Raw genomic sequence first — 20,379 nt, 5'->3', positions numbered from 1 at the left:
CAGCTGGTGTGGATAAATCACGGATGTACGGAGCGCAGCGGCTCCTCTGTCCCGTTTCCCTCGGGCTTTGGATTACAATAAAGGAGCTTGACATGATTTACAAGACATGTCACTGTTAAAACAATATTTGTTGATGCTGTGGTGTGTTTGAGCAGCATCGAGATGGTTGTATGAATCCATTAACCTCAAATATTAACATAATGTGTCATCACAATGGCCTAAAAGCTTGCAGATATGATATAAGCAAGCAACTATGCTTGTTTGCAACTAGCTTTTTAAGATACAAACTACTCAAAATGTACGTTTTAGGTGAAGTACTGTTTCTGCACTACTAGCATCACCAAAAAGAACAATAATTACTGTTACCAAACAGGTTTCCACCATCTTTCATTGGTCAAACTACAAGTAGTCACGCTCCGTGTGCGTTTAGGAGGATTTAAAGCAATTTATATTGCATTCAAGCTCTTTTTGCATTCCCTGGGAATCAAACCCATGGACTTGACGTTGCTGGTGCTGTACATGCTGCTTTAAATATTTTTAGAACAAGCAATAATTTATAGCACCACAAAGTGACAGTGTTTGTAGTTTTTGCAGGGCTAAATCTACAAATAAGTGCTGCTTGACTGGACCAAAACTCACATTGTGATTGTTATATATTGCAGTGTGAACTGCGATATAAAAACAATCTAACATTTCATATTGCCGTTGCTTAGATATATAAAAATACTCCACTGCCAATAGAAATAAATCTATACATGTACACAACTCAAACCTCTTTAAAAAAAAAAATCAATAAATAAATTAAATAAATGTCTCCCGCCACTGCAATCAATATTTCAGTAAAAAATCAAATCTACAATGAAAATATAATACAAATAAAAAATAATACTACTACTAATAATAATCAATTTCTGTAAAAAAAAAATCCACAAAAATTTAAAATAAATAAAAACAATTATTTAAAGTGTAATGATAAAATATCAAATTAATTACATTTTTACAGTATAATAGTCATTTTTACTATAAATAACATTAATAATTAAAAAAACATTTAAAAATAAAAATGATAAAATTGATTATTAAAATGATAAAATACAACAACAACAGCTATTTTATTTTACTGTAAAAGAGTAAAATTTGAATTTTAAAAATGTATTTTTCACTTTAATGCATAATTTTTATCTTAAAGCTTTATTTTGGCCGCAAACTACAGAAAGACCTTGAAGTTTCTGTTTAATTGTCAATAGTTTTAAAAACACTTCTCATTTAAATAAAGTTAAATGTTGTAAGCATCTGCACACAAAATATTTGAAATTACACTTATGTGGAAACAAAATGAACCTGATGCTCCTTGTTTTCTCAAAGCACATTTATAAGCAAGCACCTTCAGATTTCAAGTTAATAAGCTTCTGGAGCTTCTTCAGAGGGCTTGAAACTCCCAGTCACTGGCATTTGTTTTGGACTCGTAATGCCCGTTTCTGTCATCCACACGTTTGTGCAGCGGTCACGAGTGAGTGAAAACAATCGTGTCTATGGTGACCACCTGAAAGCATCAGAACAGCAGCCGTGTTTGTTTTTAGCGCCGCTCCAGGTAGGTTGACTCATCACTACAAAGTCAACATTTCAAGAAGAGAGTCTTTGACAGGGTTTCTGCAGGTTTTATGAAGGTGAATTCAAGCCTTTTTAAGACCAAGTAAAGACAATTTAAGGCATACATTGACTGGAATGCATTACATCAATATGGTCTATATGTTAATGTCTTGTATTAGCACTGCTTAAAAGTTGAAAAATACTTCAAACAACTCTCCGTTATTTTTTCATTCATTTTGCAAAGATTTTAATAACATTTACTGTTCGTTCTGATCACACTGCTAAAAAGTAATGTTCTTTGTGAGCATTTTTGTCTTTTTTCCAGTGCAAATGTCTAAAGATTCATAAATCAAGATTCATTTATTTGAGAAACAAAATGACATAAAATAAGAAAGTTTTATGTCAAATTGATCAAAATTATGTTTATGATGAAAACAAAACAAATATCTGCCAATAGGCTCAGAAAAATGAACTTAATTCAAAGGGAAATTACGTTTTCATACCCCATTGACAGATATTTTTTACATTTACATTAAATTTACGCATTTAGCAGACGCTTTTATCCAAAGCGACTTACATTGCATTCAAGTTACAGTTTTTACATTTTTTATCAGCTCTTGCTTTCCCTGGGAATCGAACCCATGACCTTGGCGTTGCTAGCGCCATGCTCTACTATTTGAGCTACAGGAAAGCTTTTTCTTGTTTTAACTCTTGCTCTTCTGTCAAAAAAGTCACATATGTACTCCTCACGGTTAAAAATGGCCGCATTATAAGGCAATTTCATCTAGTGTAAACGTTTGGTACAGCGCAGAAACAAAATCTTACTGAAAGCTCATTTTTCGAGATATCATCCTCAAATTTGGAACATAACTTGTTTGTGATTTGTGGATTTGATTTTCTCTTACAATATTAGAGTAAAACGTTGTGGAAAATATATATTTCACATAAAATTTGAAAATAGCATTATTATTTTTTCAAAACAATAAACTTCAATAATTTTTTAATTTCACTTTTTTTTTACTTTTCTATTTTTCCATTTCAGCAGTAATCTGCCAAGTGTCTTCTTTAAAAAGAGACCAAACTTAAGTCCCCAAACATTCAAGATTTATGACAGTTTGTAAATGTCATTTTTGGGGTCTATGTTTAAAAATAGATAATAAAAATTAACATAAAATAGCAAAGTTAAGTAGCTGATGTCAAAATAGCACAATTGAATGCCATAAAATCCCCCTACAAATACAAAATATTAAATAAAAAACATTACTAAATATTACTAATTGTATTACTAATTGTAATTACTAAATATAGTACATTCATCTCACTGAGAAAAAAAAGGTCAATTTCGCCACTCTAGAAGCACAAACTTTAGGGTTAAGCATAAACTTGTTCAATTTGTTCAGTTTCTCATAAAATCAGTTCAATTTGCATCTCAAGTAAATGTATCTTGATTTAAGGATGTTTACATATTTGTATTGGAAAACAAAACAAAAGTACTGCATAAGATATTCATTTTTTGCAGTGCATGCAACATTTAATGCCATGACTATGAAGACTTTCTGCTCCGATCTTAGGCCTTAATTTGTGGAAGGGCGAATTCAGACTTTATAAGACCTGCAGAAACCCTGCTTTGAGCTGGACGGTCTGGGAAACGCTTTCTTGTGTGCAATTTCCACATTTTATTTGTGGCACTGGATGCAAAAAGTGTGTGTGGTCCGAGCGGCTGGGAAAGCAGGTCCAGTCTGTTGCATCAACGCTCTCCTTGTTGACACAAGCTCCTCGCTGAGGATGAATCCCTGGCTCGGGATGCCGATGACGTCTGGATATCAGAAATGCAGGCCTGGAATAGCCCAAAACTGCGGTGACTTCCTGGACTACCACTAGCATGGGGAATGTACCGACATCGGCGGCAGCGGACGGTGGGAAATCAAACGCCGTGGCATATTCCCTTGAGCGGCTCTCAGTTTGGCTCCACCTCGGGCCGGGTAAAAAAAGGCTGGATAAAAATTCCAGTCGGTGGAAACATCTGGTAGGGATATGCACCTGTGGTCAGCGGCCGCTCCAAGTGATGCAATATTTGAGTGCAGGGAAGTTAACGTTACAAACGGAGGCGACGGCAGAGACATGCTGTCTGTGATCAGGTATGTGACGTTGGCTACGGCTACTGTCCTTCACACAGACCGGAGGAATTTTAGTGAAGTGTGTCAGAAATGTAGACGCTGTGGAGGGACGAGGCTTCGCTTTGCATTAGCTGTATAGCGGGGAAGTTATTTTAGTGAATCGCTTCATGCTGACAAATGATTCATTTGTGCGCGGCAACTTAATTTTTTTTTAGTTAAATGCTGCTGTTCATCACTCTCCCGCTATCAAAATTTGACAAAACTTTTAGTAGATATATGCATATTTACAGGGTTAATTCAGAATAATTGGGCTATTTTGATCTTCCGAAAGAAACTGATTCACTGAATGAATCAGACTTCTGAATGCTGCACATGTGAGAGAGGATATTCTAGGAGATTGTTTGAATATTGCATCATCGCAGATACTGTATAAATATTACATATATTGTTACATTACTGAAGAATAGTGGTTAAAATCACGTTATATTGGTCAGTCAGTTGGTAGTGCTGGTATAACTACACATTTGTGCAAGCAAAAAGCATTATTCTCTATTGATAACCATTTAAAAATAAATACATAAATTCAATTAATAAATAAATATTGCTTTATTCTGAAAAACAAAAAAAGTTATTTTGCCAGAACATATCCCATATGACAAAGGAAATTTTAATAAAGAATTTGTAAAATAGTTTTTAATGTTTATTAAAAACAACAGTATAGCAAAAAAAAACAAAAGAAACACGTTTCTAACTATGAAAAATATTAATTTTAATGTATTTTAAAAATCAGAGTATATAAATATTGTCTAAAATATACATGTAAGAATTAGAAGAGTGTAGCAAAGCAATTCTAATACATATTAAAATATATATTTATATAAATGTTTTTTAAAAATCAGAATATGTAAACATTGTCAAAAATATATCTAATTAAATGCAAGAACTGGAAATAGTTTGACCATTTTTCTTGATGTTTTGAAGCTTTAAAACTAAATATGCTTTATACCCAAATTTATTCTTTTAACCATGCTCTTTAAAAAAATGTTTACACAATAGTATATTTTGCCTTTCTTTGTCATTTGGGGTCATAAGGGGCTGTTCCTGTGTGATTATTCACATGATGGCGCGCATGATTTATGGTGCAGATGATCCACTCAAAAAAAAAATATATTTAATTAAAAAAATTCTTGAAATACAAGCAGTACTAATTTTTGTAAGTCATGTGTAAGTTCATGATTAATTTTCCTAAATTAAATGCAACTAAGAACTAATGGTTTATTTAAAATGCCTGTGAATCATTTTTTGTATAAATCATTCATAATACAATTCTTACATAAAAAGTCATATTCACTTAAGAATGACTTGCACAAATTCGTTCTGCTTGTGTTTCATGAATAATGTCTACTGTATGGCCTAAGAAAAATGGTTTTCTGATTAATTTAAACCTTTTTAGGGGTCTGCACAGAAAATATGAACTGCCACTTACAGTGGGGATCGAAAGTTTGGGAACCCCTTGCAGAATCTGTGAAAATGTGGATAATTTTACCAAAATAAGAGAGATCATACAAAATGCATGTTATTTTTTATTTAGTGCTGTCCTGAGTAAGATATTTTCCATAAAAGATGTTTACATATAGTCCACAAGACAAAAAAAATAGCTGAAATTATTAAAATAACCACATTCAAAAGTTCGTGAACCCTTGGTTCTTACTACTGTGTGTGGTTACCTGGATGATCTACGACTGTTTTTTTGTTTTGTGATGGATGTTCATGAGTCCCTTGTTTGTTCTGAACAGTTAAACTGAGCACTGTTCTTCAGAAAAATCCTCCATGTCCTGCAGAATCTTCAGTTTTCCAGCATCTTTTGCATATTTGAACCCTTTCCAGCAGTAACTGTATGATTTTGAGATCCACCTTTTCACGCTGAGGATGATTGAGGGACTCAAACACAACAATTAAAAAAGGTTCAAACATTCACTGATGCTCCAGAAGGAAACACGATGCATTAAGAGCCGGGGGTGAAAACTTTTTGAATTTGAAGATCAAGGTAAATTGTACTTCATTTGTCTTCCAGGAAACATGCAAGTATCTTCTGCCGCGTCAGAAAGGCAGTACTAAATGGAAAAATATGATATTTCAACAAAATAAGAAAAATTTGGACATCTTCATCCTGTTCAAAAGTTTTCATCCCCAATGCATCGTGTTTCCTTCAGGAACATCAGTGAATGTTTGAACCTTTTTTAATTGTTGTGTTTGAGTCCCTCAATCATCCTCAGCGTGAAAAGGTGGATCTCAAAATCATACAGTCACTGCTGGAAAGGGTTCAAATATGCAAAAGATGCTGGAAAACTGAAGATTCTGCAGGACATGGAGGATTTTTCTGAAGAACAGTGCTCAGTTTAACTGTTCAGAACAAACAAGGTACTCATGAACAACCATCACAAAACAAAAAAACAGTCGTAGATCATCCAGGTAACCACACACAGTAGTAAGAACCAAGGGTTCACGAACTTTTGAATGTGGTTATTTTAATAATTTCAGCTATTTTTTTGTCTTATGGACTATATGTAAACATCTTTTATGGAAAATATCTTACTCAGGACAGCACTAAATAAAAAATAACATGCATTTTGTATGATCTCTCTTATTTTGGTAAAATTATCCACATTTTCACAGATTCTGCAAGGGGTTCCCAAACTTTCGCATGCCACTGTAGTGAGGTTTATGCTGTTCACCATTGCTATTTTATCCATTTCATGCACCGCGAGGATCGGCTTACGGCCGAGGAATGGCCTTCAGAGGACTCTTTTTATTGAAAGCACAAAATAACAACAGGATGTTTAGCCGCCACACGCTGAAGCCAAAGAGGAGCGTCTAACGCATTGGCCTCTGGATAACAACATATCAGAGAGTGAATCACAAAATGGCACGGCATTAGCCACACAATGAGCCGGACCAAACCCACGAAGATTCCTCAGCTGAGGGATTAGCAGTGAACGCGTTTTCTCTCGACTGTGGTGGTCTGCAGCCCCCGCAGACACTCTTCACTCACTCACAGTGCAGCCAGAGACCAGCTCATCCATCAGCGCTGATGTATCACGCGCTCTGACGCATCGAGGACGCTACGCCAGGAGTTATAAAGAGAACGGGACTTCTAATGATTTAAAGTCAACATGAAACCACATTCGCAACTTATTTGCTTCTGTAATGTGATGTATTGGATTAGAAAAAAACCGTGAGATCTGGAAATGATAGACTGTAATGCAAGTTTGCTAAAACATTGGTTAAACAGCTATTTTGCTATTAGTTAACAGTTTACATCTGTGGAATAGGAAAGTGATTTGAAAGCTTGTTTTACCTTTTTACTATTAGCACAAAAATCACACACTTCACATAAAACATAATCCAAACCCTTAAAACCATAATAAATAATAAATAGACTAGGCCTACATAAGTCTACAATGGGGAAAAGTGTTATGTTTTACTTTCACATATTGTTGATGAATATTTTAATTTAATATGTATATAATATTTAATATGTAATATATATTTTGAAAATGTTTGGTTACAGTTTGGTCTATAATGGTTTAACATTTTTTGTCGACTGAAATTATGTGGCATTTTAGTCATGAATAACATCACCAAATATGACAAAATATGACTAATTTACTAAAGTAATTTTAAATTTAGTATAAAAACAAACGGGTTTGAAAACTTTTGACTAGTTGCACAAAAAACACAATTTAAGTAAAACATATTCCAAACCCTTAAATCTAACTAAAAACTACAAATTTAAATAAAGTACAAAATTTCTTAGTTAAACTGATTATGCGAAAAATCAAAACCATAAATAAAAACACAAAACTAAATAAAAATATATATGTGTGTGTGTGTAGCACAAAACATTTAATCTTTAAATAACACTTTGACTTTAAATAAACCATAATCCAAACCCTTAACATATAACTAATAACAAAAACTAAATAAAAAAACATATAATTAATATAAAAATTTACACATTTTCTAATTTATAATATTCATCTTTTGATGACAATGTCTTAGTTAGTCAGTAATTTTACTCTAACTATGTATTTTAGCCACATAACTTTAGTCAGCAAAAAACCGTAATAGTCCGAACTGTAACCAAACACTTTATTTTAAGGTATTAACAAACCATTAACTGTTACTTTTGCCTTAATAGACTCCTAATTTGCTGCTTATTAATAGTAAGGTATAGTTGTTAAATTTAGGCATTGGGTAGGATTAGGGATGTAGAATATGGTCATGCAAAATAAGTTCTAATAAACAGCCAATAATACTTAATCATGTTAGCTATACATCAACAATATATGAGTGTAAACCATTCAAAAGTGTACTAGCCTACCAGGACCTGTAGGTGGCAGCCTTGAGCGCACATGTGCTCAAATACATTATTCATTATTGACAGAGTTGCAAGTACTTCAAATTCCAAGGCTAAATTCCCAAAATGCCACACCAGCAGAGTTCAACCCCGAATAAACTGCACTTCAACTCTCAGCGATAAAGAATACAAGCGATCAATCGTAAAACATGACAGTGTGGTCGAGTTTTCAGTGGAGGTACGACTGGAACAAACATTCCAGCTTCAGTCCGACGAGTTGACCGCAATGATTCATTGCTAATTGAGCTTGAGACACCAAACCACACATGAGGCCTTTCAAAGAGAGCAAATAAAAGTCATGTCCTCTTTCCAGTTGTTTAGGGCCGTTTGAGTAACGCAGCTGCACTTGTGCGGTGCGGCGTTGGGGGTGAGTTCACCGGCGCAGATAAACCTTGGCATTTTGGCTATGTGGGCCGACTCCGTTGCCCTTTCCTGCATAACCCATCAGCTAGCATGTCATTATCCAATATTGTGGTCGAGCAACTCATTCCTCGCATTTGTCCCTAGTGTTAAACCTGCCCATTTTGGATCCTGTCATACATTTCCTCTCAGAGCTGGAGTGACCAGAAAACCAGAAATTGCACTGTTTACATGTAAACCTTCAATATCACAACCCACGTAGCCATTGAGGATGACGAATGGCTGTTGGCATCGACTCGACTTTGTTTTGTGGCAAGTGTGTACACGGCTAACATGCACTTAACTAAAGCTATTTGCAGTCTTCATGCTCTTTAATGGCATTTTGAAATGAGCGTGGGAATGCATTTGCGCAGCTTCATGGTTTGGAAAGCCACCGCAGACACATTCAGCATTTAGTTCTAAACAAAACAATGCTGGGTGATTTTAAACTTCCTGAAACACTTTTTTAAACTCTCTATAACTAGCAAACTTGATTGTGCATTCTTGCATTTTGAAATGCATCAGAATAAGAACTAGAAGAATAACAGTGCTTTGTTTGCACTATTTCACTACAAACCAGTTTACAATTACGATATTACATTAAAATAATATGTATAATAACGTATACCAGTTGCAGTACTAATGGGCTGTTTTTGTATAGCTGGAAATATAAATAACTGGAAGCGAATGACACCGGAAGCCTTGCATATTTGAGTTTAAAATCGCCGCTCTCGCACATTAAAAACAAGGTAGATATCAGCCGTTAATGTAAACTTTTATGGCTAAACGTAAACTGAAGGTCTTCTTCTATGGTCAGTTTTCTTCCTGAAAAATGTCAGTGTGTTTGGTAGGGATGCACCGAAATAAATTCTTGGCTGAAGCCAAAGTGGAACAAAATTAAACAGTGGGCCGAAGGCTGAAGCCGAATGCCGAACATGGTTTTTCGCATATTTTTCTCCATGTATTTTGCAGAAATTAAATAGCCAAAATGTGCTTTTTACTGATTTGTCTTGCTTTTCATTTACAAAACAACAATTAAAACATATTTATTTAACACTGAACATTTTTTAACATTCTACCTGATATTATACAAACAAAGCACAATTTAACTTAAAATTAATAAGTTAGTAAAATAAAAAAAATTGAGACCCCCTTAAAAAGAAGGAAACTGCAGCAAATCAGCATTTGTGACCCTTGACCACAAAACCAGTCATAAGCGTCGATTTTTGGAAATTGAGATGTATACATAATCTGAAAGATGAATAAATAATCTTTCCATTGATGTATGGTTTGTTATGATAGGACAATATTTGGCCGAGATACAACTATTAGAAAATCTGGAATCTGAGGGTGCAAAATTTTTTTGGAGAAAATCACCTTTAAAGTTGTTCAAATGAAGTTCTTAGCCATGCATATTACTAATCAAAAATTAAGTGGTCCAGGGTCACATATTAGAATGATTTCTGAAGATCATGTGACACTGAAGACTGGAGTAATGATGCTGAAAATTCAGCGCTGCATCACAGGAATAAATTACATTACTATATATTAACATACAAAACAGTTATCGTAATAATATTTCACAATATTACTGTAATATTTTTGTATTTTTACTGTACAAATAAATGCAGCCTTACTGAGCAGAAGAGACATCTTTTAAGACATTAGAAATACAGATCCCAATTAGAAGACTGTGGGAATGTTCTAATAAATGTATAAATAGAGCTGTTGTAATAATTATCATTATTATTGTCTTATTTTATTTTACATTACAAAACTAACATTTATGAATGTTAATGGAGTTCTTGTTTTCTCTGAGCTTTTATTTGGGAGGAAACCCACAGGAAGACCTCATTGCTTCTTTTTGTTGACAGCAGCAGATTTACAAATTTGGAAATAAGTTACATTGTTACATCCATGCCTTATAAAAATTCATAAACATGTTACTGAGCAGCTGACGAGTAACACTATTTCAGCGCAGGTTTTCTTTGCGCTTTGGACTTTGAATCCTGGCTAAAAAACAGACAAAACATGCAATTTGTGCATGTATTAGAAAACAACATTCTGCAGTTGATTTACTGTTTAAGGCCATTTCCTGATTTCAATCATCATTCAGTAACCAGCAACAACCACCACTTCTCATTGAAGACATGCGATGCAGTACTAAACAGTCTCTCGCTGCCGGTGCTTGTAATGATTTTTGCGCCTCTCTCTGACAGTTTTAAATGCTTCTACACGGCCGTCATGTTTGCTGCATTATAAAGAGTGCGTGCATCTCACTGTACGCTGGTTGCTGTTTGATCGCGTCACCAAAAATGGCATTGTCTTTTTATTCGAAAAATGGCATTGTCTTTTTATTCGATCCGAACACCGAAACAGCTTTTTTGGGGAGCTAATATCGGCTGCCAAACATTCGGTGCATCCCTAGTGTTATGCCACCATAATGCAAGAACGGATGTTAATTATGCAAATTTGGGTAGAGTTTGTTTCTAGCTTAACCCTCTAGTGGTCATCAATTATTTTTTTTTTCTTTTCATTTACTTAATCGAAATTGTACAAAATTTGGTGACACTTGTGGCACTAGCCATATGAACACACACAAAACAATTGTGGGGATGATTAGAATTTGCTAAATGCTTTTAAGCTAAAAAAGTCACATGTTGTGGTCAAAAATGACCCCCATAAGAAGTTAGTACAGATTATTAGAAATATAATTCATGCAAAATACAAAGCATAATCTACAAATTATCTATAATATATATAACATTATAAGATATAACATATAACGTCTTATGTCTAAATATACATCCAAATGCAAAACTTTTACTTATTTAAATCATTCTGCTTCTAAAAGTCTCCTTGGATCTCTTTATTAATGAAAACACATGATTTGAAGTTTTTTAATGCTCTTCTAAATTTTTTAAATTGGGAAACAAGTGTCAAGTCAAATATTTTTCCTATATTGTATTAGTTTATATAGAATAAATGTTGAATAATTCAGATGTGAATATTGTCTAGTACCATGAAATCCCCTCAAAATAAAAAAAATTAAAGAACAAATATTATTGAAACAAAATATGGTATTAAAAATAAAAATGCTATGCTTATTGTCTTGGAATACCAGAGTTGTTTTTGCATTGTATAGCCAGGACTGCTAACATCGCCTTTCTCTAGTTGACCAAGAGGTAAAAAGTTTATGGTTAACAGTTCTGGTCTCACAAAGGTCCAGCTGTTACTCTGTCATGTCAAAGCTGGCCACAGAAATGTTTGCAGACGTTTTAAACTTTTTACTCTTGTAATCCTTGACCATGCTGTGGTTTGAAAAGGCTGCTGTGATGTGGTCTGGTATCAACATCAAGTGAAGTTTGACTTCAGCAACACAATACTTCAGTTGAATTAAGAGTGTATCATATTGGTTATATATTACGCAGGCATAAAACCACATAAATGTCATTTAAGGACATTATATATATGTGACTTGCTCATTATGATGCCTTTAAACTCTGAAATCAAAACCAGTCCAGCTTTGCCAACCAAAATATGTGAAAGGAACATTGTTCCCCCTCAAATGAACTTGGTCTCCATCTTCTGAGGCGTTAGTAAATCTATTTTTGTGATTAATATTAATATTAAACTGCATATTATTGAGCAAACTCACAGTATATGTTTATTATTACACCACAGCAATAGAAGGAATAGAACCAAAAACGTATATTTTGATATTTACTTACCCTTGTGTCTGAGCTTCTTAATTTCTATAGAGTAGATGGCGATCCTGCAAAAAACATGACAAAATGATTATAAGCCTAGAGCCTAGACATGACTCCTATATTGAATTGGGGGTCTTCTGAAGTCAAATGAACTGAAATGATATCCGTTGCTAATTATTTAGCACATGATGACATTAATGCAAAATGCTATTCCTGAACCAGCAAGTTTGAAAATCATAAATACTTGAATTTTTAGTTGAACTATTGCCGTTATCATATTTTGTTTGATAAAAATAAAAAAGCGTAGGAAGATTGTTATTTTAAAAGCATTATAGCTGTAGTGATGGATTCGCGCTACGAACCACTGAATCAAAACAAAAGATTTGCAAAGCTTCATAAAGCATAACTGTTACATCATGAAGCTTAATTGGTTACAATTTGCATTAGACACCTTTTCAGCAGATTTCAAGATTAATTTACAGCCTTTTGTGACATTTTATGTAAACCAAGAGAGTTATGGACAGGATGAGAGTCCAAATACAGCTTAACATGCTAATGTCACTGGAGCTGAAAGCCTGTACAATCCCAGCGTTTCTGTCTCCTTCATTTATTCACTTTCAGAAGATTTTCCAGCATTCTTGGCTCATTTGGATGAGGCCTGTAACGGAGGATGTCTTGCTGTTTTCTTTGTTTCTGTAACAATAAGCGTCACATCCATCATTTAGCTTTAGTATGTGCTGCTCCTTTGAGTCGCTGTATAATGGCCGTGAATTATTCTTATTTTCATAAACTTTGTGTCTGTTATGTTACCACCACTTATTAGAGGCCCAGACATAATTATGACAATGTTTTGTCTCTACAAATGACAAAAGAGCCATAATTTTAAACTTCAGAGCGTGCTTTAAAGCCAAAACATTAACTAAGGACAGACATGAGTACGCAAACGCAGATGTTAATGCTTGGCCAATGCAGTGAACAGTTTAGCTTGAGCTTTTAGTTTTTCCTTGCAATGTTTGTGCAAACTGTTGCTCCACCATGACAGTAGTTGTTCTGAAAGAGAAAAGACCATTTATGCTAATGTTCCCTTTAGCACCACTTGCAATGTGTCTGTCAGGTCAACTGCAAAGTAACTTTGTAACTATTTCTAGATTTCTAAGAATCATTTCTGGACCTAGTTCTTAAAATCACCCATTGTCATACAAAGTCACCACTTCCAATTTTTTTGCTCAAAACAAACCGAGACAACCTCACATGGACAAAAAAAAAAAAAAAATATATATATATATTTATCCAATTTCCATGTACAAAAATGGCCCAGATAGGAATATGGTTTATGCTAATGTTCACTATCGCACCACCAGAGCTGGGTAGATTGCTTACAAATTGTAATCCGTTACTGATCCCAAATTACATGACAAAAACTGTAGTTAGTAACGTAATCCATTACATTACACATTTTAGGTAATAGATCAAAAGTAATCTGATTATATGTCATTTTTTCCCATTGATTTAAATAGGATGTTTGTTGATACATGGATGTTGATCCAAGAACATGTTGCACTTGGTGAAATCACGTTCATATTTACGCCAACACAGTCTGATGGAAATTTGTAACAATTTTATATTTTGATGGATTGGTGACTAATTTGTACAAATCTCATTTGTACATTTTCAACTACTTGCATCCCACAGATGGTTAAGTTTAGGGGTGGAAGTTCATGTTTAAATATTTATCCCTAAAAATCACCCATTTCTGTGTAAACTGCATCAAACGAACTTATACGAAAACACCAACTCATAAAATATTTCCGTTTTCTGATAAGATTTCCAATTTTCTACTTTAAACCAACTTTATCTGCAAGGTACAACCTTACACAGACAAAAAAAAAAAAAAAAAGTAATCCAGTCCATTTCTACGGAAGCGTATTGCATTCACTTGAGGAAAAAAAATCTACTCTGTTTTTCTGAATTAACGAGTTAATTATCTCAGAATTACGAGATAATTTTTAATGAAAAAAAAAGTTTTTGCTCTGTTTTTCTGAATTAATGACTTAATTATCTCGTAATTCTGAGATAATTAAGTCATTAATTCAGAAAAACAGAGCAAAAACTTTTTTTATGAAAAATTATCTCGTAATTCTGAGATAATTAAGTCATTAATTCAGAAAAACAGAGCAAAAACTATTTTTTCATGAAAAATTATGTCGTAATTCTGAGATAATTAACTCGTTAATTCAGAAAAACAGAGTAGATTTTTTTTCCTCAAGTGAATGCAATACGCTTCCGTACATTTCTATATCCCTCTACTGCATGCATTTTGATGGTACATGATAAAAAATTAGTACACATTATTTTTTTGTTTATTTGGGAACATCTTATTGAAAAAAAATTTGACCACCCCCCATCCCAAAATATTTTTTCTGGTACAGAATTACAGAGAAAATTCTCCATTCATATAGCATAAGACAATGTTCAGAGAGCAATTCAAAATCTGTCAAAAAATCATTACAAAAGGGAAAAACACTTGAAACACATTGATATACTGCACTTGATACAGATGTAGGTTTGTGTCGTGGTGCGAGGCTGGGAAGCTTCGGTCCTGGAGAGTTTAGCTCCAACCCTAATCAAACACACCTGCCTGTAGCTTTCTAGTGATCTTAAAATACATTCATTAGCTGGTTCTGATGTGTTTGATTAGGGTTGGAGCTAACTCTGCAGGACAGTGGCCCTCCAGGACCAAAGTTTCCCAGCCCTGATGTTGTGTGTCGTGTCATATCATTTACTTCATGGAATGAGATTTTACTCCGTGTTAAACTTCAAGAAGCACTTCTTCTCTGCTGTGAAACAGAGGTGCACATTACACTTTTTGCATCAATTTGGGTGTTCCTTTGCATCCAGCAACCTTGCATCTTCCCTTTTTGTCACATTATTTGCCCGTATGCATTGTCAGTGGGAAATCATGGTTAGGGATGGGAGATGTGGACCCCTGCTTCCTTACCCCTTATTGTGCAATGTTGCCCTGAGGCAACGGAAATTCAAAAATCATACAACGTGATTTTCTGGATTTTTTTTATATTCTGTCTCTTACAGTTGAGTTGTACCTACGATGAAAATTACAGATCTCTCCATTCTTTGTAAGTGGGAAAACTTGAAAAATCGGCTGTATTTATCCAGTTTATTTCCATGAACATGGCCTAGTCTGGAAATGAAAATGTTAGATTCAATGTGATTTTTGTATGCTTTCATACTAAAACCTGATGTTTGTCTCCTCATTTGAGGGGAAACACAGATTTGGGCCACATTTAGCTGTATTATTTTAGCACATTTAGTGTATAAACCCTTTTTCTGACTGTATTTTGTGGTCTACAGGTGTGGTCAGACAGGTGAAGCCGCTGGTTGGTCCTGTGAGCACCGTACTGAAGCTGGCCATGAACTACGTCACAAAAGGAGTCGTTTCTCACAGGAACATCATCAACGTTCACATCTACGTGTCAGAGTTTTGGTTTTAAAAACATCAACATTAACCTTTCTGTTTAAACTTTTTAGGTGTCCATTTATGAAATCACAAAAACATTGTCATTAGCAAGCTTTATGAATGACTATAGAAATGTGAGTTCTCCAGTTTGAATATCTTTAGATCTTTAAGATGAATTTACTTAGATATTTTAAGACGTGCTTTCAAAGTTAGTCTCATCAATATAAGTGCACTGTCATACTGCACTAGCAGAGTTTGTAAAAAAGTATGACAAAATTCACTTATAATGAAAATATAATCATATTTTCTTTCAGTGCAACTACAGTTAATTTAGCTAATTTAGGAATAATAATAATAAAAGAATCTGTCATTTACTCACCATCGTGTCATCCACTTGACTTATTGTCTTCTGTGCAATGTAAAACAAGATGTTTAGCAGAATCTATGAAATGACAAAGGTAAATATGAGTATTTCAATTTCTAGATGAACTATTCCTTTTACTGCAATTAACTGCATACGATAATTTCTAAATGGACACCTAAAAATGCTTTTGTCCAACTAAAGTTTTACAAGAGAAACATGTCACACTAGGACAGACTAGAAAGATGCATGATGGGAGCGATGCCGTGCACCATGTTTTTGGTGGAATAAACATAATTTGCTGCTCTGATTTTAATTGTAGAATTTAAAAGCATGTTTTTACTTATTTCCCACTGGTTTCCTCTTCAGCTGCCTTTGGGAGTCGAACTGAAGGCGTTTCTGTGAATTGATGCGAGCTCATCCTTCATAGGGCTGAAAGAAAGACAAATGAATATGGAGCTGACGACTCGACACTGATTGTATGCTTGTGTAGACACACTTTGCATTGCTTAATGTATTGTATGTATCACCGACTGTGCCATTAAAAATGATTTTTAGATTTCTACTCCTTTTTTTGTCCAAGTCTACTGTCTATTATTGAGTGAATCGCTGCTTAAAGGAACAGTTCACCCAAAAATGAAAGTTGGATCCAATGAGACCCAGTGACCAATGGATGCTCTGCAGTGAATGGGTGCCGTCAGAATGTCAAGAGAGTCCAAACAGCTGATAAAAACACCACAATAATCCACACCACTGCAGTCCATCAGTTAACATCTTGAGAAGCGAAAAGCTGTGTGTTTGTAAGAAACAAATCCATCATAAAAGACGTTTAACTTCAAACTGTTGCTTACAGCTATAATATGTGTCCTCTATCTAAAAAAAATGCTTTCTCCAGTGAAAAAGTCGTCTTGTCTTTATCAGGAGAGAAATCTGCACAGATCAAGTTCCATTCACAAACCTAGATCAAAACAGCTCTAAACTAATATGTGGGAGGATTTTGATGTGAGAGACAACAGGAGATGGACGTTTTCACTGGAGGAAGTGTTATTATTGATTATGAACTCGTATTTTAGTGTTTTAGTTAAAAATGTCTTAATAATAAATCAGTTTCTTACAAACATGCATCTTTTGGCTTTATAAGTCATTAATTGGTGGACTGGAGTGCTGTGGATTATTGTGATTAAGTTACATCATCACAAATGTTCACATAACTCTGCATGTGCTTTTAATAAATATATTAAGACATTTATTCAAATATATGTAGGTAAATGTTATTTATCACTAAGTATTGATGCATTTAAATGAAAACGGTTTCAGTTAGGGAAAATTTCTACATTAGGCTATTTTACTTATGTTTGGTTGAAATGATTTTTAAAAAACAAACTCACCCTTATGAGTTATTTCAGTGCAAATACAAAAAATACTGGGATATATATACCGTATAATATCTGAAAAAGGCTGAAAAATATTGAGATATTATTTTCCATCTTTCAGCCTTATAATTCATTATTAGTTTGTCCTGGAATACAGTACATTTTTAGAGTAACCTTCCCATCTCTGGGTAAAATATGCATGAAACTCAGAAAGTCCCCATACAGAATTAGGTGCTCCGGTAAAAATGAGTAATTCAATTATTTCTCAAGCTTATAATTTGACCATAATTTGCTCGGGTTGATTCAAATCATTAGTAAATCAAACTTTCCATGTAACTTGGCTCAGCCGACTCCAGAAATGAAAGGCCGTTGGTTTTTGCGTACTGGTCAATTTGAGACCTAAACACATGCCAGCGAAAGCCAATCATTCCCACAATCCTCTTGTTCGACTCGCTACGGTCATGCCATGCATTGATAGATCGAACTAAGTGCTGTTCATTCCTCAGCAGTGGAAACTTGGTCGCAGTGCTCAGAGGGACAGGGTGAATGGAGCCGTTTATGACCGCATCCCTTTTAGCACGCAGCTGCTGAACCGAGACTGTCTTTCCTCAACGTCAGGGGACTAAAGCAGGGGCCCAAGCTCATTTCAGCAGATGGAGAGACGAGTCTCAGTCGTAGCTCGCTCATGACTGCTGCGGTCGAGAGCAGCCGCCACCGAGTGGCTTTACAAAGACAATGGAACAGTGAGGGAATCATTTATCATGGTTTAGCGTTCCTCTTCTGTGTGTCGACTGAGGTTTACCCCTTCGACAGAGGCTGCGACGTCACAATGCATGCTTTGAAGACCGAAAATCTGCCTCAAAATCATTCATGCATGAAGAGAGAAGCGATATGCGATAAAAATGACATTATACGACAAAGAAAAGCACAATATGAGACTCAGTGAGCGGTTCCAATAATTCTCCTAAGAGCCTCATTTTGGCCACACTAAGGCAGCGTTATACGTTGATGGACAATCCCACAATGCACTGCGCTGAGCTCAGTAACAAGAAAAACATCCAAAATGATGGAAAAAGTGAAATAAATCAATAAAAATACACATTTACATTTTTGATCAATTAAAAATATAATTGTTTTTGACAAAACTGGGTTTGGAGAACGGTTTCAGCAATGTTATGTTAAACTTTAAAAAAAACGTCATGAGAAAATGGGACATTTTCACTCTTTTCACAAACTAATTGTAATGTTTTAAGGATGGAAATTAGCTGAGGCTGATGCTTACAAAAAAACAGTTACCTGACCAGCAAACCAGTTTAGACTTTTATACACTAATATAAGGTTACAAGCTTTGAAGACTGAAAAAAAACTGACTGAAAATCAATAATGCATGAACTGCCCAATAAGAGAATAAAGAGTGTATAAATAAATTGATGAGACTTTAAAAAAATATACAGTTATATAAATAAATACAACTAATAAATTCTAATTAAAATCTTATTTTCACTAGTATAAGGTTTTGAAACCAGTGAACTGCTTTAAAATTGTGCACTGGCAGAATTTATTTATAAATTTTTTTGCCACACATTTTCATTTGACAAAAGCAGGGGAAACTTCCCCAACATTGAAAAAAAAAAATCCAATTCAAAATATCAAATTTTATCTAATCTAACGTCTAATTAAATAGATTTATATATTTATTTGTTTAATTCAAAATATCGTTCCGTATTTGTATTCTTTGTATGTTTATGTAGTTCAATCCAGTTTTAAGTTGTTAGCTTTGTGACATGCTATTGCATGCATGAGTATCTGTTTGTAAAATGCCTCTGAAACATGACACTGACTTTTAAGCAAACAAAAACACACAAATGCATGCATGCACCGGTTCATATGGAGTGGCATGGGCACATGCAGGATAAAGCCCAGAGAAATGCTCCATCAGTCCTCCATGCCACCCACAGCCACCGCTGGAGCGCAACACATCGGTCTTGGGCTGCATGCATGTGTGAGTGTGCGTGCATGTGACGTGTGTGTTGCGGACTGTGCTTTGGTGGGGTGGTGGTCAGGACTCATGGGGAAGGGAGGCTCTCTGGATCTCGAGACCGGAAGAGTCCATCTGGGACGAGGCCCAGCTTTGGGACAGGCAAAAGATGGGGTCGTATCAAATGCACACACACACACACAAATGTGCTCCCCCTGCTGCATTTTCCTGGCCGGCATCCCCCATCCCTCACCGCAACATATGTTTTAAGATATATGTGAGTTCTTTTAATGAAAATGTTGGGGGAGTTTCCCCTGCTGCCATTGTTTCTCATTATGTCAAATGAAAATGCTTGGCAAAAACACACGAAAATGTATGCAAATGCACTGTTTTACATGCACAGGTACGTCACTCAAACAGAAACCCAACAGATACGCAATTGCTCACTGGAAATAATGCACAACAGATGAAATGTGGTTTCACAACACGTCACTTCTGTAATGTGACGCATTTCCGAAATAAACTTTGGATACTCAGGAAGATAAAACGAGTTAATCACTATGGTTTGGAAACTTATATTAGTGAAAACAACATTTTAAACCAGTCTAAACTGGTTTGGTGGTCTTAGCTGGTCTCCTATCCTGGACACTTCTGTAATGTGAACTTGGATGTAAACTTTGGATATTGAAGAAGATAAAATGTAGGATGGGATGGAGTTGGTGTTGATTTAGTTCTGAGTCATCTTGATAGGTTTTTGTAACTTTATATTACCAAAAATTAACAGCGTAAATCAACCTAAACAGGGTTTTGCTGTCTCCTATTTGCTGTCTCCTATTGTCCTATTCTTTTGGCAGGGTTTTGGACACTTTCAACAAGCAAAACCAGCTGAAGACCAGCTTGGCCAGACTGGGAGATCAGTTTAAACAATGTTAACCATATAATAGGCTGGTCTAAGC

General features: G+C 34.9%; 2 protein-coding genes across 3 annotated transcripts in view; both read left to right on the top strand.

The window, feature by feature from the left end:
- Positions 1-16,650, top strand: part of fbln1 (fibulin 1) — a 55,624-nt gene extending 38,974 nt beyond the window's left edge. The window contains exon 17 of one of the 2 annotated variants that reach the window (XM_079411796.1): positions 15,606-16,650. In XM_079411796.1, the coding sequence (XP_079267922.1) occupies positions 15,606-15,745 (140 nt within the window). In that variant the 3' untranslated portion in view covers positions 15,746-16,650. The remainder of the gene's footprint in view (positions 1-15,605) is intronic. The other variant, XM_079411797.1, reaches the window with a different exon arrangement.
- Positions 1-20,379, top strand: part of avpr1aa (arginine vasopressin receptor 1Aa) — a 552,460-nt gene that overhangs the window by 186,616 nt on the left and 345,465 nt on the right. The window lies entirely within an intron of this gene.

This window comes from Barbus barbus (genome assembly GCF_936440315.1).
Source record: "Barbus barbus genome assembly, chromosome: 48".
NCBI classification, from domain to species: domain Eukaryota; kingdom Metazoa; phylum Chordata; class Actinopteri; order Cypriniformes; family Cyprinidae; genus Barbus; species Barbus barbus.
This window is presented reverse-complemented; position numbering and strand designations above follow the sequence as displayed.